The sequence below is a fragment of the Lithobates pipiens genome, unplaced genomic scaffold, assembly GCF_037356315.1.
Source record: "Lithobates pipiens isolate NorthernLeopardFrog02 unplaced genomic scaffold, aLitPip1_a1.2 Scaffold_23, whole genome shotgun sequence".
NCBI lineage: Eukaryota > Metazoa > Chordata > Amphibia > Anura > Ranidae > Lithobates > Lithobates pipiens.
This window is the reverse complement of record NW_027507785.1, coordinates 56,940,405-56,962,566: the sequence shown is the minus strand read 5'-3', so window position 1 is coordinate 56,962,566 and position 22,162 is coordinate 56,940,405. Positions and strand designations below refer to the sequence as shown.

Genomic DNA, 22,162 nt, shown 5'->3' with positions numbered 1-22,162 from the left:
TATCAGATTATACACTTTCAGGATCCCAGGTATCTCAGCAACAAAGACCTAGCGTGCTCAGTTCTGAGCGTCATAACCATATAACAATTATCACATGAACAAGAAACCTATCTACTGCACAAAATGCTGTAAATCACCAACTCCTCATTTAAATGATTACATGATAGCTTTAGCTACGCTTAAAAGTCAACAGCAACCTGGTAAGAGGGAATTGTATTGAAGTTGGCTTGCAGCGCTGAGGTACTGCAGTCAGTCCCACCCCAGTTACTATCTGCATGGAGCTTGCACATTCTCCACGCATTCGCATGTGTCTGTATGATGGCGGTGTGTGTATTTTACATTTTTTTTTTTTTGTACTTCTTCCTGGGCAATGACAGATCTGCAATACACTATAATGCAGCTTCAAATGCGCTCTGTTATAGGCCTCCCGCCAGTGTGCACAGAGACTGGCGTGGCTGCATTCCAACCAAAAGTGGTTAACGATACAGGTAAGATTGAAGTTCAGTTTTAAAATTAACCTGAACCCAAAAGAGTGGGATTTTAATATGTTATATAAAAAATAAAATAAAATGAGTATTTTCCCAACCTAACAGACGGATACTAAGAAGTAATGGAGGAATTTTCTATACGACTGGAGGCCGAGACCACGGATTGCCTTCCTGTTGATGTGATCTGCAATGTGCTGGGAGCCTGTTATCTGAAGGTGGAACCTCTTCCCTTTAATCTTGGATGAGGCAATTTCCCTAAAATTGGTCTGTCTATGCTGGATTTGGCTGAGACGTTTCCTCCCGACTGTTTGATTGACTCAATACTGTATAGTATAGGAGTCCACACCTTCTGGTAAGTGTGCCCATTCTTCTATATCAGGGATATACAATTGGCGGACCTCCAACTGTTGCAGAACTACAAGTCCCATGAGGCATAGCAAGACTCTGACATCCACAAGCATGACACCCAGAGGCAGAGGCATGATGGGACTTGTAGTTTTGCAACAGCTGGAGGTCCGCTTATTGCATAGCCCTGTTCTATATGGTGGCGGACGGCACAATGAGGAAAAGTTTTAACTATTGTATCTCTTCACGGGTAATTTCTCTCCAGCTGATGGTCTACCATAGAAAATGAATCCCATCAGTGAGGATTCATTCATGAACTTTGAGGAGCATTATTGTTTTTTTTTTTTCCTTCACATTTGTTTCACATTTTTTATTTATTGTAGTGTTTTATTCAGGTCTTTACTCTCGATTTTGTCTTGCGTTTATCATTTTTACTGTACACAAGTTTTGGGAGGGACTTGGGTCCTATAGTCATTCCTTGTCCTTAAAGCGGAGTTCCGCCAAATTATTATTATTATTATTTTTTTTTTTTTTAAGCCTGCAGCTACAAATACTGCAGCTGCTGACTTTTAAAATATGGACATAAATATGGCCCGCGATGTCGGCACCCAAAGCCGTTCTCGGCTCACGGGTGGAGAAACTGCCATCTTTGGTAAGGGGATCAGGAAGTGACGCCTTTGGGCTTCACAGCTTGGTTCCCTACTGCGCATGCGCGATCCCACTGGTCCCTGCTTGTCTTCTGGGACAGAAGACAGCGGGGGGGGGAAGAGGTGTAACGGAGGAGGCGCCGGACATGGTGTAAATAGCCACGGATACTGCGGCCATCTATGCCCGGAAGTGGTAGCAAATACCTGTATTAGGCAGGTATCTGCTCCCTCCTCCCCCCAGAAAGGTGCCAAATGTGACAACGGAGGGGGGAGGTGGAATACCGTTTTAAGGAGAAACTGCAGTCTGCTCACATAATTTGTAATAAAAACATCTTTGCCATTCTGAAGCTTCCCTCCAAATAAGAGTGTGTGTGTGTGTGTGTGTGTGTGTGTGTGTGTGTGTGTGTGTGTGTGTGTGTGTGTGTGTGTGTGTGTGTGTGTGTGTGTGTGTGTGTACACAGGCAATGCTGGTGACTAAACCTTTGTCCTCAGTCTTCCTCTTGCAGAGCCCAGTTCCTTTTTACTGCGACAAGCCACATACAAGCGGCATCATTCAGCTGGGTTCTCAGTCTATTTGCTGTAAGTGGCAGAGTTTTCTCCAGCACTTTTGCATCCACTAGTATCCAGATTGTTGTGGTGTATGGAGTAGCGTGAAGAATGCAATTAGCTAGGAGAGGCTGCTGTGACCTTGAATCATTAGCTTTTTTTTTGCTTTTTTTAAAGTCCAATTTGCAGAATTGTGCAGCCGTCACTCCGATTAGCATGTGAAATTTAATCAACAAAAAAGATCAGCCTTTAGTTAAGAATCTCATTATCTACAGACAAGCTGCGCAACTCCAGAGCTGGGCAAACAAGAGGATCTGGAAAGACCTGAAGAAAAAATAAATAAAGTGATGGCAGCAGGGTGGTGCTCTCATCCTTGGACAACATCACATGACGGCGCCCCATAACCGCCACGGGGGGGTGTAGCGCTGGGGCAACAGAGCAGCAATCGCTGACACACCATGTTCCTAGGACACATCATGACCCCGATCCCGGTAAAAAGCCGATGATCCGGCTCTTTACCCATGCAATCGCCGATGTCCAATCACAGCGTATCAGGTCAGCGCCCATCAATGAATGAGAAAAAAAAAAAACTACTTGTTTACAAAATTTACTAACAGAAACTAAGAAAAACTTTCCCAAACTTTTTTTAATTTTTTTTAGCAAAAAGTAAAAAACACCAGTGGTGATTAAAAACAACCAAAAAAAATCTTGGGAAAAAGTTACATTTTTGTGTGATAAAAATTTAATTTGGGTACAGCGTTGTATGGCTGCGCAATTGTCAAATTGCGATGACACTGAATAGTGAAAATTGGCCTGGGCAGGAAGGGGGTATATGTGCCCAGTAGGTGAAGAACAAAAAAAAAATAAAAAATGCACCCAACACGCATGCAGATAAGCATCTGGACTGTGTTTCTAAGGTGTGAAGCCTAAAAAAGAAAAAAACGAATGCAGCCGCCACATCTAATAATTGGTAAGCGGCAATATATAACATTTTTGATTTTGGGCTCAATTCTGCTTTAAATCTGAACTCCAGTCTTCCCTTCAGTCTGGCACAGTTCTACAGGCTTCTATCCTGTAACAATACGGCTTACTCTGGTCTCACCGCACACTGTGAGCTTCTCACAATGTGCATTAGAAGCTGCAGCAAGCCAGATAGAACCCCGCCCCATTTCTTGGCTGGAAGAGGTCCAGCATCAGCTGTCTCTTTCCTCCCCAGCCCGACTGTCCCTCGCCCGCCCCTTTCATTCATTGGAACTCAGTTCTTTCAATCATGGAGGCTCAGCATCACACGTGGGTGCTCTCTAAGGCTATCTGCCTGGGCGCTCCTCCAAACTGACATCCACTCATCAAGGAATTTTTATATCTACATATTACACTCCTGCCAAGAGAGTCCATCAAGGACAGGCCATGGCAGGGAGAAGAGGGTGTAGGCGAGAAGGGCCGAAAATAGCAGAGAAGGGCCGAGTGCAGCCGAAAATACCCAAAAGCCGCCGAGAACTACCGAGCGCAGCCAAGATACACAGGACATCCGCTCTGTATCTCGGCGGCGCCATTTTTAAACAGCAAAGACACTGACAAGCCTGCAAATGACTGACAAGGCTGCATTGATGGGCATTTAAAACGCAAGTTTTTTTCTTTTAAATTCCCTCCTAAACTTGGGGTGCGTGTTCATACACGATAAATACAGTATTTAAAAAATGTCATTAGCACATTAAGAGAGTGGAACCAGAGAAGGCAAAAAAAATAAACAAAGTAAACGTCAGCTTTAGGGCTCATTAAAACTAGCCGTTTGGGGGGAGAGGGGTAGGTGGTAGAACCCATGGTCGAGCTGCACATTAACTGCTACCCACTTGAGCTGCAGAGACAACAGCCAGGGGTACACCCATGTCATGGCGGGAATTATACCTCCTGTTGCTTTTAGTGGACGTCACCTATTCAGGTTAATAACGCCGTTCTGCAAGGACTCTGCAACCATGTGGAAGGCAAGTAGTTGCAGCATGCTAGCACACAGGGTTTCCTAGGGTTAAAGCAAGCCTCACCTCCTGCCAAATGTTCCCTGAAGAGCGATGTAAATGCAGATCATTTTTCAGAGACCAAAGCTCATGCAAATGAGCGTTTAAACAGCCAAAACCTCTCTCAAAAGACAGTTAAAAAAAAAAAAAACCCTTCCGTCTATGTCCCTTTGTAGCAATTCCCTAAATAGAAAGTGAAGGGAAATCTCCCCAAAGTGAAGATAATTTATCACCAGAACAGCATCTCTATTGGGAAAAAATTCCTCTCTATTCCTGTCCCGACTCCTGTCTTGGCATCATTGGTCTCCATCACAAATAAAAGAAGAAGAATGCGCGGTGAACCACTTCAGGGCTGCATAATAAATCTTTAGTCTGATATACACGACGTCACCGTGTGGCTTATGCAACAACCCTGGTGAAGAATTCCAGAGCTGGAAGATTTGTCTCTTTGCATTGCAGCTTACACCATCCACAGCCTTTTCGAGTCTTCCTGCTGTCCTCCCGGGAAACGCACCGGAGCCTGTGAAGGCCGTTTCGGTGTTTGTACTATATTGTGTCTCACCATATACACAAAGTGAGCGTGGCTTGCTTTACAAAGTGGCTCATCAGCCGGCAATTGTCTTCTCTTAACCACTTGCCAACCAGCTGCCGTCATACTGCGGCAGGTCGGCTCGTTCCCTCAAATCGCTGTAGCTGTACGTCGCTCACTTAAAGTGGAGTTCCACCCAATTTTCAGAGGTGGTCTTAAACGAAAGACCACCTCTCCACCCCTACTTTTTTGATATTTAAAAAAAAAATATGTTTTTTCTTTCTCCAGTACCTTTTTAGAAGTACCAAGAGTACTTCCAATCCAGCCGGGCCGAGGACGTCACATCCTCTTCTGCGGCAAGTCCCCCCCCCCCGTTTTCTGGTGTGTGTGTGTGTGTCCCAGAAGACTAGCGGGCCATTAAAAAAGCGTAGCGCGACTCGCGCATGCGAAAACTGGCAGTGAACCCGCAAGGCTGCGAATGGCGGTGCCTGCACCCGATCCAATGGTCGGATCGGCCTCAGGGGCCCGACATCGCGGGCTCCCTGGACAGGTAAGTGTTCTTATTAAAAGTCAGAATCTACAGTATTTGCAGGTGCTGACCTAAAAAAAAAAAAAAAAAAAAAAAAGAAGTTTGGCTGTAACACCACTTTAAACAGCTAAAACTGGCGCGCACACGCCCGCTGCACAGCGGTGGGGGGAGGGGGTAGGGAGCTGATGCGCATGGTCAGCGGCCGCAATGTCCGCCAACCACTCGCAATCGCTCCACAGAGAGCCAGAACAAGGGGGTCTGTCAATGTAAGCAAACAGATCCCCGTTCTGACAGGAAAGTTCAGCGCGATTGCCTGTTCCTATTGATCAGGAACAGCAATCGCTCTCTACTCCCAGTCAGTCGCCTCCCCCCCCCCCCCAGTTAGAAACACCTTGGGAACACACTTGACCCCTTGATCGCCCCCCCCTAGTGTTAACCTCTTTCCTGCCAGTGACATTTATACAGTAATCAGTGCATTTTTATAGCATGGATCACTGTATGAATGTCAATGGTCCCAAAAAAATAAATAAAATAAAAAAAATAGAGAAGTGTCCGATCTGCCCGCCGCAAATCTGATCACCGCAATTACTAGTAAAAAATAAAATAAAAAATGAAATATTACAATACAGAAGGGATAGGAGTTCTCTGCTCATGGAGCTTACAACCTAAAGGAAGAGGCAGGTGGTAGAAACGGTAAAGTGCACAGAGCGATTTTTCCATAAGGGAGAAATAGGCCCACCAGCTGAGGACTCACAGAGTAGGGGAGGTTTATGGGGGATGCCCGGTAGGCCCATCTTCAAAAGCTCATCAGCGTCCATTTACCTGAAGGCAACAGCCTATAACCCAGGATCTATGACAATTCAGCCTGTATCCTGTACTGTACAATTAGAATAGGTGGTTTTTAAATGGCAGGCTCTGCGTTGACATGCACTTTAAAACCCCCATGTAATTTTGAGCTTTAAAGTAATTACTGTACCTTTATTACAATTTCTGTAAACAGCCCTTCTAATACAGACGCAGAGTAAGGGTCATGTCACCGCCCTAGGCTGTCCGTAGTTCCATCTCTCATCGTCCTTCCGACTGCGGCAGCCCAAGAAGTAGACATGCAGTGAACAGCTGAACTGTAGCAGTACAGGAAACGGAGAGGAAATCAGAGATACACAATGCCTGCCAAGGACAGGCCATGGCAGGGGGAAGAGGGTGTTTAGTCTAGAACTTAGGTCTGTATTATAACTAGGAGCTGATAGGACGGCACGTGGAGGCCAAATGCAACATTATACTAAAAGGTGCAGGTATACTTAATATCATATTTACCTTCTCTGTATAAAATGCAAGTGTATGCATCACATACATTACAAACCACTGGATAGTACGACAGGCTGGGACTTGTGGTGAGGAGGGTTTTGATTCACAGAATTGGCCTTTGTGCATAGGCGAGGCTTTTTCACTAGTGGGGGTGCTTAAATGCTAATTTCTAGCCAGTATGGAGGAAGAAAAAAAATGAAAAAAAATAAAGAAATAAAAAGGGACCGCAACACACAGATTACGTCACTGTAATCCAAGTTTATTGCATAGATGGCCACAGTCCCCACTAACATGCTTCACCCAATAAGGCTTATTCAGACGATCAAGCCTTATTGGGTGAAGCACCTTAGTCCTTAGGGAGGGACTGTTACTATGGCTAAGGACTGCCCCCCCCAAATGTGCTTCACCTAATAGGGCATGGCCATCTATGACTAAGATCTACTGAGTTATACGCATTAGAGGGGTGGTCCTTAGGTAGGGACTGCTACTGTGACTAAGGGCCGCCCACCTAAGGACCATCCCCTCTAACATATTAATCAATAGGGTTTAGGCAGACTAGGCCCTATTGGGTGAAACACGTAAAAAAAAAAAAAGAAAAAAGGGGGGGGGGGGGGTCTGCCCTTAGGCAGGGACTGCTAATATGGCGAAGGACCAGCCCTTTGACACGTTTCACCCATCTATGAATAATTCCTATTGGGTGAAATGCGTCAGCAGGACTAGTCCTTAGGCAGGGACTGCTATTGTGCCCATATGTGAAACTTGGATTACAGTGACAGCACTGGTAAGCAGCGGCCTATTTGATTCCCGATTTGAAGCATGGACGGCTCTTTTTGCCCCCATCACTCAATGCTCAGGGTCTGGTGGGATGGTTTGGTTTGAAATCGAAGGAAGAATTTCTATTGTTTGTCCAAACACACGGGTACTTTGGCGTTCACAGCAGCAACAATCCGCTGAGACGCTACAGATATTACGCATTTTTACACTCGTTGGAAACTGTCTTCTACCTAGATGAGCACATATACCATTTGCGACAAGTCTGTCGCTCTGTAATGGCCCCTCCCCCCTTAGTGATCATATTCAGAATGTTGCAGTGTCCAATTATCCATGTCTCTCCAATGCTGCCCCCCCCCAATCTTACCTCTCATGAGTGTCAGCACAGTCCCCTTGTAGATGCCTCTGATCCCAGCTTCTCTATACAACTGCCTGGCACAGTCCATGGGACCGGCATACTTCTTTTCTCCAGAGGCAGCCTGGATCTGGAACAATAAAACCGGTTATGGAAGATTAGCTACACTATAAAGATGAACTCTACTACAACTATTAACTATACCAACTTCAAATAGATCATCCAAATGATGGGCTGCACAATGACGACAGTCAGCCCCAGCCAAGGTTTACGGCAGTGACAGCACACAGCTCACTCCTACCCAAAACCATGCCCCCAACATGTTTCACCCACATCAAGGCTTCAGCCAGCCATGGACTGTCCGAACCTCAGCTGGTTCAGCAGGGACATCGGATTTTTAGGATGCGATTATTGCCAGTGGCCAATCACTGTGTTCTCCTGGCAGATTCGACTCCCTGCGCCCACCACCGGGAGAATACACTATCCCTAAGTGAGGGATCCCCCCCCCCCCACCCATATCAACGCCATCTGCATTGATGGGGGAATCGAGTGATTTTCTTTCCTGCAACTCAGGCTAGCAAGAAAGAACATTGTATCATCTATGGCTGGCTTTAATTATGATGATGATTCTATCATCTCCATGATTAACCTATTGTTTACTGGGGCAAATTGTTACAAATGTATTTTTTTTTTGCTAAAAATTACTGTAAACCCCCCCCCTCAAAATTATAGTTTCTGAAAGCAGAGATTCTGGAGAATAAAACGGTTGAGAGCTTATACCAGGAACATGTGCAATGGGAATATTAAATATTACTTGCAACTTTTTTTTTTTTACGTTGCATGATATTTGCACAGATATTTTTTTATCCAACACATTTCTCAAAAAAAAATAAAAAAAAAATAAATACACAAATTTTTAGTAAAATATAAAATATGGGGTTCTATCAAGTAAATAGATACCAAACAAGTATTAAAATTGCACATATCTGGAATTGTAAAGAAAAATAAAAAAATAAAAAAAAAAGTTCTCATGGACTCTTACACCTTAAGTTTAGAGTTGACCGCAGATCCTACAATGATTTTTCTCCCTCACGTGTAGCACAATTAATGTTTACATACATGTGTGCGCCCAATGCTGTACTTTTTATATGGGGTGTGCGCGGAGGAGACGGGGGAGGGGTGGGGTGCTGGGGTGCTTTAAAAAAAAAAAAAAAAAAAAAAAAATTAAATTATTTTCATTTATCTCATAATTTAACACTTTTATTTTTTACTTTATTGCCATTATAAGGGGGTCTAACAAGTCCCTCATGTTATAGCACGGGCAGGTGACAGGTCCTCTTGATGGAGACATCGGAGGTCTTTTAGACCCAAATTCCCCCTCTGCCCTCAAATTCAACTAGTCCATCACAGGGGACGTGACCCACTTTTAAGAGCCCTGTTAAAGCGATCTTGGGTAGCTCAATCACCTTTAGTGGAAAGTCCTTTGCCACCTCTTAAAGTCGGTATCAAGGCTCAAGCTGTCAAATCTCGGTGAGCTTTGTGTATTTTTTTTCCACATCTGTGCAGTAAACCTGTGTGAGATTTTCCTGTAATAAAGACCGCTCATCACTGCTGCTCCCTCTCCTTGTGCAGGGTGACCGGTCTGGTCTCCGCCCACCTCCTGTAGTTTAATGCAGGCAGCCTGTAGTGGGTGGCGCCTACGTAGAGCACTGTGCTTACAAGGTAATATCTGGGTTTGCAAAGGCAATTCATGCACACAAAAAGTTGATTTATATCCTTTGTGGCTATTGAGAAAATATTTAAAAACGCATTTTTTTTTTCTTTGTGCTTGGAGTTCAGCTTTAAAGTGACACTAAAGGTTCGGGTTTAAAAAAAAAAAACAAAATAAAAAAACCCCAAAAACGAAATAATAATAATAATAAAAAAAAAAAAAAAAAAAAAAAAAAGCACACACACACACACACACACACACACACACACACACACACACACACACACACCTCCACTGTACAGCTTGTTTTGCACAGAGTGGCCCCCGAACCTGCTGTTCTGGGGTCCCTCGGTGGCTCTCTCAGCTCCTCCCCACATCAGATAACCCCCTAGGAGAAGCGCTCTCCCAGGGGGTCACCTTGCGGGCGTGCTCCCGAGCATTCAGCGTCCATAGACGGCCCCCCAACGTAATTGGATTTGATTGACAGCTGCGAGAGCCAATGGCTGCGCTGCTATCAATCTATCCAATCAAATTGAGAACCCTGGGCAGAGAGAGAGCGCGTCCCCATGGGACAAGTTCGAGGGTTCAGGCAAGTAAAACGGGGGGGTCTGGGGCGGTCACTGACAGGTGTTTTTTCACCTTAATGCATCCTATGCATTAAGGTGAAAAAACATGAACTTTTACAACCCCTTTAAGGCCCCATAACACACAAAAGATTTTGTTCTTTTTCCAGCAGCTACACTGGGTTATGTTACACGGCCAGTTTAGTCGGAAATAGTACTCGAGTTCTTATGCAGATATTATCACTCTGAAATTAAATTAGAACCAATAGAGGCTGGAAGTAAATGGGAAAGAAGGCATGATGCTGGAATCACAGCCATTGGGGGATGGGGCTTGGGAACCCTTAACATATGAATGCAGAGGGATTGGAATCCCAAATTTAAACAACGACATCAATAACAGCAGAGCAGCAGTGCAATGGCCAGACCCAGAAATACATCATCCCAGTTTGGCAGAAAAAATATTTTGGAACATTCTATGTGTGAGAAAGCACAGGATCATCCGAACTGACATTCCTGTAATTCCAATCAACCAAACCCCCCCCTCCCCCCCCCCCCGGCCCTGTCTGCAAAAACAATGCAGCCTAAAACTCAAACAACCAATCAGACTCTTCCTTTCAGGTTTATAGTTTAGGCAAAAAGTAAAAAAAGGACACCGCGTACTAGAGAGAAACCGAAAGTGACGAGGAATCACCTTCTCCGATACGCTTTTTCAGTAAAACGTTAAGTAACTGCCTGAGTTTTTTTTTTTTTTGTTTTGTTTTTTATTCTATTTCTATAATTAACAATTTCAATGTTTCCCTAGAGGTTCTGAACCTTATTAAGGCCAAGACAGGGTAAAATCTTCCATGCACCAACAGTAAAAAGAACGTTTATATTCACACAAGAAGAATATGGGACTACAAAATATTGTGTGGGGGAGGGGAGTTCTGAAAGGGGGTTTGGGGCGTGGCAGAAGAAGACTTGGTAGCCCTGTAGGGTTTGAGGTTTCTGGAGTGTCCGGGTGTTTGTTGTTCCACTAAGGATGGATGCTAGAGCTGCGTGATTCTGGCTAAAATGAGAAATCACAATCTTTTTCACATTACAAAAAAAATTAAAAATTGGGCTAACTTTATTTTACCGTTAAATTGCATTTGAAAAATTGCTGCGCAAATACGGTGCGACATAAAATATTGCAACAACCAACATTTTATTCTCTAGGGTCTCTGTTAAAAATATATATATATATATACACACACACACACACACATATATATTATACATATATATATATATATATACACATATATATTATACATATATATATATATATATATATACACATATATATTATACATATATATATATATATATATATACACATATATATTATACATATATATATATATATATATATATACACATATATATTATACATATATATATATATATACACATATATATTATACATATATATATATATATATACACATATATATTATACATATATATATATACATACACACACATATATATTATACATATATATATACATACACACACATATATATTATACATATATATATACATACACACACATATATATTATACATATATATATACATACACACACATATATATTATACATATATATACATATATACACATATACACATATATATTATACATATATATACATATATACACATATACACATATATATTATACATATATACACATACATACATACATACATACATACATACATACATACATACATACATACATACATACATACATACATACATACATACATACATACACATTTTATTTTTAGTAGTTAAAATGGTTAAACTTCCCTCATTCAGGCCCCTTTCACTCCAGTCCAGCCCGGAGCGCTTTCAAACTGGAGCGGTGCTCTAGCAGGACAGTGAAATAAGTCCTGCTAGCAGCACCTTTGGAGCTGTGAAGGAGCGCTGTATTCACCGCTCCTACCCATTGAAAATCAATGGAGCAGCGCGGCTATACCGCCGGCAAAGCGCCTCTGCTGCGGTGCTTTGCGTGTGGTTTTAACCCCTTTTTCGGCCGCTAGCGGGGGTTAAAACCATCCTGATAGAGGCCGAATACCGCTGCTAAAAAGGCAGTTAAGCGGTGCTAAAAATAGAGCCCCTTTACCGCCGACGCCGCTCCCGCCCCAGTGTGAAATGGGCCTTACAGGCTGGGAGTTCTTTCCTTTGATCAAAAGAACAAAAATATACTTTGTTTCTACTTGGCAGGCTGCCTGGACTTTTTATTTATTTTTTTTCAGCTGCCAGAACTCTCTGCACTTGTTAGAAAGAATCGGGACATGCCGTTTTGAAGATTGGGAAGGGAAAAAGATCGCAATTTTGATTCTTAATGATTAATCGTGCAGCTCTAATGGATACAATAATGTAGAATGCAGAAGCCAGTCACAAGTTGGCCTAAAATGTTAACAAATCTGCAATAAACTTTCATCCAGGCTACTACAGAGAAAATCCCAATTGCTATCCTAGGCAAAGCTTGTAAATTTAGAGCTGGAGAATTGAGCATTGCTGACTTATAATCAAAGCAACACTGACATCTGCAGGCTGCCAGGAGGTACTACACAGTGCACAGAGTAGACCTGGTCAGACAGGGCAAAGAAGTCACACCAAATACAGAAACGATTTAACGTTACCAAGTCAGTTACGATAAAGCTGAACTCAGGGCACAAAAACCTTCATTTAATCTATTCTTAAAAATAGCTACATGGAAATAAATCCATGTTGGAGCCCATGCATGTGAGCCGCTCAGGCTGTAAGGCAGTGTAGTCCTGTGCCTGCTGCTGCGAAAGCTGGCTCGGGAAGGAGCCTGCCGACGCTGTAGACAATGGTAGGTAGGAGCTGAAGGCCCCAGGAGCCACACATCAGAACAAGACCCACTGTGTGTGAACAAGTGGCAGCCTCAGCCTGGACCCTTGCCAGGCCACTCCTCCAATGCATTTCACTCCGCCCACCAAAGCTTACTCATGGGGGGTGGACCTAGCTGTACATACCCTGTGCAGAGAGTAGAGCTGCCCCACCCACCACAGAAACTACAGGAGAGGGGCGGAGACCAGTCACCCTGCTCAAAGAGAGAGAGCAGCAGCGGCGAGCGGTCTTTATTACAGGAAGTCTCACACTGGATTACTGCATAGATCTGGAAAAAAAGACGCACCAAGATTCAAATAGGAATACACAGGACTATGTGAAATTTTTCTGATCCAGGAGTTCAGCTTTGCAAGATGAGTTCCGATTGGCCAATATAGAGCATCTCACATAAGTGGGTACTCCCCTCACATCTCTGTAAATATTTTATTCTATCTTTTCATGTGACAACACTGAAGAAATGACACTTTGCTACAAAGTAGTGAGTGTACAGCTTGTATAACAGTGTAAATTTACCGTCCCCTCAGAATAACTCAACACACAGCCATTAATGTCTAAACCACTGGCAACAAAAGTGAGTACACCCCTAAGTGAAAATGTCCAAATTGGGCCCAAAGTGTCCATATTTTGTGTGGCCACCATTATTTTCCAGCACTGCCTTAACCCTCTTGGGCATGGAGGTCACCAGAGTTTCACAGGTTGCCACTGGAATCCTCTTCTACTCCTCCATGATGACATCACGGAGTTGGTGGATGTTGGGGACCTTGCACTCCTCCACCTTCTGTTTGAGGATGCCCCACAGATGATCAATAGGGTTTAGGTCTGGAGACATGCTTGGCCAGTCCATCACCTTTACCCTCAGCTTCTTTAGCAAGGCAGTGACAAAAATGTGAGGGGGTGTACTCACTTTTGTGAAATACTGTAGATAGGTGTACATCAGCACTGCTCAACTGTGATCGACTTTGGGTTTCCATTATATTTGCATTCCAAAGCAAGGGACACCAAAAAAAAATGTATGTCAGCTTTATTCGATAAAGGGTCTGTTTATCGACTGATAGGCGACACTGATGAGGAGGCACTGGTTGGCAGCACTGATGATCAGTGCCCCGATTATCAGTGCCAATGTCCCTCTCTCACAAGCCAGTTATTGGCTCTCCTAACGCTGTCAGTGCAAGGAAAGCAATTTCGATACCTGGCTTGCGTTTACGTGGTGATCAGCTGTCATTGCACACAGCTGATCGTGTGGTAAAGGGCCGCTGTGATTGGCCCTTTGTGATCAGCTGCATCCTGAGGACGATCATGGGAGGACCATGTACTGGCAAAAGTAATTAATCATCACTAGTTGTATTTCTTAAATGCAAGAGGCAGTAACTGAATTTGGCCTGGTATCAACTTCCTGCAACCGCTGTACAACAGGGGTGGAATTCTCAAGGAATAAGCAGTACAAGGAGCCAAACCCTGTTTATGTAGTTACAAGCAGCATACAGATATGCAGACAGGAGGAGAGAGCAGACTGACAGAAATATGAGTTCATCACTGTGCTGCTTCCACTACCCAGTCACAGGCAAGGGGGGTATAGGAGGACCTGGGCTCAGATGAAGTGGGTTAAATGATACTGATCTTCAGTCTGACATATAGTAGCAGGTGAACCTCTGAAAGTGAATATTGCAGAAAAATTGGTATGATAGTTTTACCTTCTAACAGGCTATTATTCATTTTTATCTTATTTTTCTTTCACGTTCTGCTTTAAGATGTGTCACATGTATATCTTAGAAACAATAAAAAGACAAGCGATTCCTTAGATCTTGTACTTATGTCTGTGTCCTTACCTGTAATAGACACTTAATTCTCTCCCCGGGGGCCATGATACCAGTGGTGAAAACTCCCGACAACATTCCTGCTGCAAATAGCTGTGGATACCTTCAAAACGAGATATAGAAAATATATACACTTAGATGTATAAAAGGAGAGAGAGAGAGCGCGAGAGAGGCAGGACGGACCTGCCTAATGTAGAGGGTCTAAAACTTCAGACTGATCCAATCAAATTTAAGAAAAATCATCCACAATGACGTTGAAAAAGTTCTGGTTGTTTTTGATGCAGGCGATCGCTGCATGCGCAATTATATGCGAGCGACTGCAATTAGCTGGCAGCCTCCCATTGCTTTCAATGGGGCTGCCGCCTGTTGGGGTTCTTGCATGTAATTGACGTTAGGCCCATTCTCAAGTGTGAATGTGGCCTTAAAGATTTGGACAGAGTAATGAAGGTTTAGGTCCTCTGTCAAGCTTTAATTCCTAAAGAATATAGGTTAAAGTTGCTGGAACCCTGGAGGTCCATTACATGTTAACAATACAAAATGATTATTCAATAGTAGAATAGTGGTAAGACTATGGAGAATATGGACATTGGCCTAGCAGCTTCTTCACATTGGACCAGCCTTCCGCAAACTTTTTACACCAAGGAGGGACCCCTGAAATAGTTTTTAGGTCTCGGGGGAACCACCACTTAAATTATTAGACCTGTAGTTTATGGTAAAGTTAAGTGATCTGTAGGATGTAGAGAGTGTGATATAAAAGGAGTAAAGAACGGCGTTTACTTAATAATCAAGTTCTGGGGTTCTTGCTAAATATGGTTTACTTAATAAGTTCCTCCAAAAGGGGTAAGGGTTCGTCGATAGTGGTGCTTTTAAAAGAAGCCTCAGTAATTTCTGGATGAACCTCAGGGTCTCCCCTCTATCAACCTCTAGAGGAACCCAAAGCAACATCTAGAATACCAGGCTTCCTTCCTTGACAACCTCTACAGGAACCTCAAAGTCCCTCCCAGCAACCTTTAAAGCAGGGGTCTCCAAACATTATAAGCACGAGGCACAGTTTAATGTCCTTTAGGGGGGGCCAGACTGTGCCCATTGGAAGTAGAAAATGTCCCATGCCCCATCTTTGAGTCAGTGGGAGGAATAATGCCCTATTCCTTTGTCACTGGGAGGATTTTATGCCCCATCATTGGTGTCAGTGGTGAAGTTATACCCCATTGTTGGTATCAAAAGGATGAAATATTGTCCCAAGGGCTGGATAAAAGCAAGCAAAGTGCAGTATCTGGCCCCTGGGTCAGGGTTTGGAGACCAATGCTATAGGAGGAACCTCGGGTCCTCCCCACTCCCCCCCTCCAGCAAACTCTAGAGAAACCTCAGGTCTCCTCCTCCTCCCCAACAACCTCTAGAGGAACCTCGGGTTCTCCCTCCTACCACAGCAACCTCAGACGGAACCCCCAGGGTATTTCAACAGTGATCGCTTTTCTCTATCAAAATTTGATTGGATCCTCAAAACACAAAGACATGGGTGGCCAATGGAGGGAATGGAGGGTACCCCGGATACAGAAACATTTCGATCGGATGGAAGAGAAAAAAAAAAAAAAAAAACTGACGCATGTGTGGCTAGCATAATACATTAACATAGTACTGCATTGGCGTCAGACTTAGTCAGAAGGTTTGGGAACAATGGGAGGATGGGTGACACACTGACCGAGGTACGATAACACTTACACCATGTCAATGTACACTGCTGGGCACACACACCTCAGGGGGCAAAGCCTGCAGCAATATCTCCCTCCAGTACTTGCTGTATAAAAGAGCAGGTTAGTTAGCACATGACAAAGGGGAAACCCAATAAATCAATACATTAAAGGCCAACTCTACCCCTTACATATTAAAACAATGCAGAACACTTAAAAGTGAATGTGTATTGGTTTTGTACATTGTTTCTTTAGTCGCTATAGTAAGTGTAGTGAAACCCTAAAAATTAACTATTAGTTCTCCTTTGGACTGTTAAAAATACCATTGGAAAGTTTGTTACATCCGTTTAAAAATTGATGTAAACCACAGATGTGGTTAAGAACAAAGACAAAACAAACACCTGCAAGGCAATGGCATGATGTGCTAGTATGCATCGAATACTAGCACATTATAAAATAGCCACCTTGGAACGAAGACCTCCAGCGCTGTGCTGTCACCGCTGAGAAGGCCGACATGTTCCCCCGGTCTTTCTTCCTGGTTTATGTGCTCTGGCTATGCGATTGGCCTGAGCCTCGATGACGTCACTCCCCCGCACATGCCCTCGGTTCTGGCAAGAAGCTCTGAAGTAGTGGCAAGGTATGCGCTAGTGATGTCACTGGTTGTATGCATGGTGAATATCTTCTAAATGGTCCACGTTTTTTTTCTTACCTTAAGTGCATTAAAAAGGTGAACAAAAACTTTTAGACTCAAGTTAAAAACTAAAAACTATAGGCAAAACTTTTTCCATTTTGGATATACAGTAGTAACAGGAGGGTTAAAACTTCTGGCAGTGACCTTAATATGCAAGTGGCAGTGTGGCGTTGTCTGTCCACTCTGGAGACTAAAGGTGCAGACCTACAGAATGCTCTGTACAGCACTTACGTTAATACATCTTCCGGGTGTTTTTGCTGAAGCTTTTTTCCTAAGCCGAAGCCAAAAAAACAGACAGCGAACATGGGAGTCACACCAATAATGGGCGCTGCCATTCCTTTGTAGAGACCCTTGACGCCCTGCAACATACAAAGAAATAAGAATGACACCTTGATGGTTAAAGGGCAGTTGCTTTTTACAATCTGTTAGCATGAAGAAGCACTGAAAAAGGTAGACAACTCCTAAATGTGCTAATAAACTGCAGAGAATGACAACAAACAGTATAGAGCAGCTAGGATGCGAGAAAGAAAGAAAGAAAGAAAGAAAGAAAGAAAGAAAGAAAGAAAGAAAGAAAGAAAGAAAGAAAGAAAGAAAGAAAGAAAGAAAGAAAGAAAGAAAGAAAGAAAGAAAGAAAGAAAGAAAGAAAGAAAGAAAGAAAGAAAGAAAGAAAGAAAGAAAGAAAGAAAGAAAGAAAGAAAGAAAGAAAGAAAGAAAGAAAGAAAGAAAGAAAGAAAGAAAGAAAGAAAGAAAGAAAGAAAGAAAGAAAGAAAGAAAGAAAAGAAAGAAAGAAAAGAAAAGAAAAGAAAAGAAAAGAAAAGAAAAGAAAAGATCGCTTTAACAGTCAGCATTGATGAGGGAATTCCTCCCATGGAGCTATTGTTTTCTCTTGGCGGAGATTTGCAGGGAGCCTCCCCGGCTGGTAGAGCACAAGGATTATTGCCAATGGTAATAATCTCATCCTAGGACTCCAAAATGCTGGTTGTATCCAAGTGGTTGGGTGGATTGACTAGGGTACAATCAGTCTGCCCATACATGGTTCAAATCTCGGCCACCTTTGGCCAGCTTTAGGGTTCCTAAAGAGGTCGATAGGGGTTCCCTGGGCAGTAGCTGATTAGTACCCCACTCAATGGTGCCTGTAAAATTCCAGGGCCACCACCACTAGGCAGAGTGACACTAAAATGATCTTTGTAGCTGCCTGTAAGGTCCTGGTGCCCAGTCTGCAGCCCTTTGGTAATTGATATGCGGCCCTTGGACCCCAGCAGTCTGTAGAGGGAACATTGATGCAGTGATGGCAAACCTTGGCACCCCAGGTTTTTTTGGAGCTACATTTCCCATGATGCTCATGCACTTTGCAGTGTAGTTCCAAAACATCTGTGGTGCCAGGTTTGGCCATCACTGTTAGGGTACTAACACTGACAATAACTCTACTAGCCTCATGTAACATGCTCACAGTTCTGGTACCTTTGGGGGGAGCGGATCCAGGTCTGACAGGTACCCTGAGAGAGCGCAGCGACACTGCCGGCCAGTGAGAGAGCGCAGTGCACTTCGTGCATGCGCAGTAGGGTTCCCTTACCGGCAATGGCAGCAGAACCAGAAAGCTGATAGAAGCATTCGCTGCAGTGCCGACACCGCTGGATTCCAGGACAGGCAAGTGTCCCAACGTTAACAACTACAGTATATGTGTATAGAATCGGTATGACGGAAGGGGTTAACAGATTTCAAATTGCTGAGTCTATATAATGGTATGTTGTGTCGCCACACCCTCAGATGTCTCAGATGACGAAATGCGCCAGGGTGGGGCTATACGACGACCAACAGTAACGCAAGCACGTCTTTTGGGGATCTCCCTGATATTTGGAAAGCTGAGCTGTAGCTGGCAGGAGACACCGCTAAAATCCCCATTGGTACTATAGCCCATGTCATAGGCCTTTTAGTCTGCATTTTTGTAAGTGCATGTCCTATAAAGGGAAAAAAATAAATAAATAAATAATTATATCGAAGTCCCGCTCCCCCTCCTCTCGGCAGCACCAACAGTGCAACTGTGGGCACCCGGCTGTGGCTTCAGAGCCGGGCACCCACTGCGCATGCGCGAGAGGAGCCGCGATTGGTCGCACAGTCGTCTAGGACCAGTCACGTGTCCCAGATGACTGACAGGAGGGAGGGGGCGGAGCTGAGCCCTTCCTGCGCCAAGGGGAAGTAACGTCAGGAGCCCAGGCACTGAAGGAGGCAGACTACGAGGGACCCCCTAGCAACAGGCATTTAAAGCCGACTTAAATATTTATTTATTTTATCCAAATGTTTTTTTTTTGGGGGGAATTTTAAGCATTTATTTTTTGGTGTGTGGAACACCGCTTTAAGCAACGGAAATTGTAGGAGGTGGCCAATTTGTGTACCAGTAGCTCTAAGTATGTGGAGTTGCTGACGTCAAACTTTTTAAAAAGGGATCACCGGCTTTAAAAAGTTGAAGAAAAAAAAATAAAAAAAAGGGGGGGGGCTGGAGTTTTGGAAAAAAAAAGTACACTGAAAAACACCAAAATTGCACATGCAGAAATGCATCCAGACTGAATTTCTATGGTGTGAACCAGCCATTAGGGTTGATTCACATCACAAAAATGCGCTCCAGATCCAGGCGCAATTTTGGGGTGCATTTCAGGAGTTTCTCTTTTTTTTTCCCACTGCACTGGGGTTCGGTGTGTTTTTTAAGTGTTTTACCACGTTCAAGTACAGTCCAGTACAGTAAAAATGCAGCATGTTCTACTTTTTTCTGGAACTGACCTCACTGGTGTGAACTATGCCATTGGAAACCATATAACCTACTTTCCATGTGTTTTTTATGTAGAAAAACAAAATAAAAAACACTGGACTGCATGTGGTGTGAACTGGCCCTTACAATCACTTTAAAGAAGTTGTAAACTGTTGATTTTCAAAACAAAAAACAACTGCAATGGCATAATGTGCTAGTATGCATTGCATACTAGCACATTATGAAAATACTCACCTTGGAATGAAGCCCTCCAGTGCTGTAAAGTTACCGCTGAGAGGGCTGAAATGTTCCCCGTCTGTCTTCCAAGTTCGCAGGCTCCAGCTATGCGACTGGCCAGAGCCGCAATGGCGTCACTCCTGCACATGCTTGTGAGAGCCGCCGTTGCCGGCGCGGGCTCTGAAGGTCCGGCACTGTAATCCTGACCTTCATAGTAAATGTGCCGATGAGGTCATTGGCTGCATGCACTCTGAATATCCCCTAAACCGTGCATGTTTGGGAAGATATTCACAGTACCTACAGGTAGGCCTCATTATAGGCTTACCTGTAGGTACTAGCGGTAGTACAAAGTGTACTACAACTTTAAATGCTAGCGACACTGCGCCATATTTATGTTAAATTACAGAATAGCTGGCAAACAAAGCCGCTCACCTCATTTACAAGTGTTTTTTTAAAGCAGTCGAAGGTCCCGGAGTATATCGTTGGGATTCCTGGTGTTGGTTTTGGTTGGGTTTGAATTCGAACCTGTAAAAAAAAAAAGAGAATAAGTTATATAAAAAATAAATAAAATTAAAAAAAAAAAAAAAAAAAAACAACACGCAAAATAAATTATTATTAAAACAAAACCCCAGGCAACAAAGTAATAGCTTTGGTCCCCTCACACCTGGACAATGTAGACAATTTATAAATAAAGTGCATGTTGTAATCCAAATAGTCAAAATAAATGGGTACAATACACAGTGTCATGAAAAAGTATTCATACCCCTTTGAAATTTTCCACATCTTGTCATGTTAAAATCCCAATAAAATACATTTACATTTTTGATTGTATGGGATAGCCCAACACAAAGTGGCACATAACTGTGAAGTGCAAGGAAAATAATAATTGTTTTTCAGAAACTTTTTTTTACAAATAAATCTGTGAAAAGTGTGGGGGGGGGGGGGGCGTTTGTATGGCGCCCCCCGGAGTCAATACTTTGTAGAACCTCCTTTCTTTGCAATTACAGCTGCAAGTCTTTTTGGGGGGGATGTCTCCACCTTGTTTACCCGTACGAAATTCCTGCGGTGCGCACACCTGCCGCGAGCTCCGTGACTGTGCCCGCGGACTCGATTGCCGCGGGGATACCCGCGATCGTGTCACGGATCTGAAGAACGGGGAGATTCCAACGTAAACAGCATCTCCTCATTCTGCCTAGTGACAGGACACCGATCGTCTGCTCCCTGTCATCGGGAGCAGCAATCAGTGCCCACGTCACATACAGCCCCTCCCCCAGACAGTTAGAAACACTCCCTAGGACACACTTAACCCCTCCCCCTAGTGGTTAACCCCTTCGCTGCCAGTGACATTTTTACAGTAATCAATGCAATTTTATAGCATTGATCACTGTGTTAATGCCAATGGTCCCAAAAATGTGTCAAAATTGTCCAATGTGTCCGCCATAATGTCGCAGTCACAAAAAATAAATTTATATACACACACACACACATATTATATATATATATATATATATATATATATATATATATATATATATATATATATATATATATATATATATATATATATATATATATATATATATATATATATATATATATATATATATTTTTTTTTTTTTTTTTTTTTTTTTTTTAATGTCATAAAACTATCCCCTACTATAACTTTTGCGCAAACCAATCAATAAAAGCTTATTGCGTTTTTTTTTTTTACCAAAAATATATGTTAAAGAACATGTAAAGGCCTAAACTGAGGGGAAAAAAAAAATGTTTTATATGTTTTTGGGGGATATTTATTATAGCAAAAAGTAAAAAAAAATAATGCGTTTTTTCAAAATTGTCGCTTTTTTTTGTTTGTTTATAGAGCAAAAAATAAAACTGCAGAGGTGATCAAATACCACCAAAAGAAAGCTCTATTTGTGGGGAAAAAAGGACGCCAATTTTGTAGGCGACCGCGCAATTGTCAGTTAAAGCGGCGCAGTGCGGAATCGCAAAAAGTGCTCCAGTCAGGAAGGGGGTAAATCCTTCCGTGCGGAAGTAGTTAAGCACCTTTTATTCCCCTGTCTATGCGCCATGTCTATGCATTGGGCAACAACCCGCAGTGGGTCTGATGTGAAGGTGCCCATAGTCTAGAGCAGGGATGGCGAACCTTGGCAAAATGAAACCGTGGCCTGGTAGGGCGATGCGGGTAGGGTCAGACTGAGGACCAATCCTGGAAGTCTAGAGATGACCCAGATACAGGTAAGCAGCCGATGTCTGAGCACCGCAGCAGTTCCAGAGCTAAT

General features: G+C 43.2%; 1 protein-coding gene across 1 annotated transcript in view; it reads right to left on the bottom strand.

The window, feature by feature from the left end:
* Positions 1-22,162, bottom strand: part of SLC25A20 (solute carrier family 25 member 20) — a 38,923-nt gene that overhangs the window by 13,478 nt on the left and 3,283 nt on the right. Inside the window, exons 2-5 of the mRNA XM_077451686.1 lie at positions 20,313-20,405; positions 17,132-17,259; positions 14,534-14,624; positions 7,540-7,657 (exon numbers count right to left, since the gene is read on the bottom strand). Of these exons, the coding sequence (XP_077307812.1) occupies positions 7,540-7,657; positions 14,534-14,624; positions 17,132-17,259; positions 20,313-20,405 (430 nt within the window). The remainder of the gene's footprint in view (positions 1-7,539; positions 7,658-14,533; positions 14,625-17,131; positions 17,260-20,312; positions 20,406-22,162) is intronic.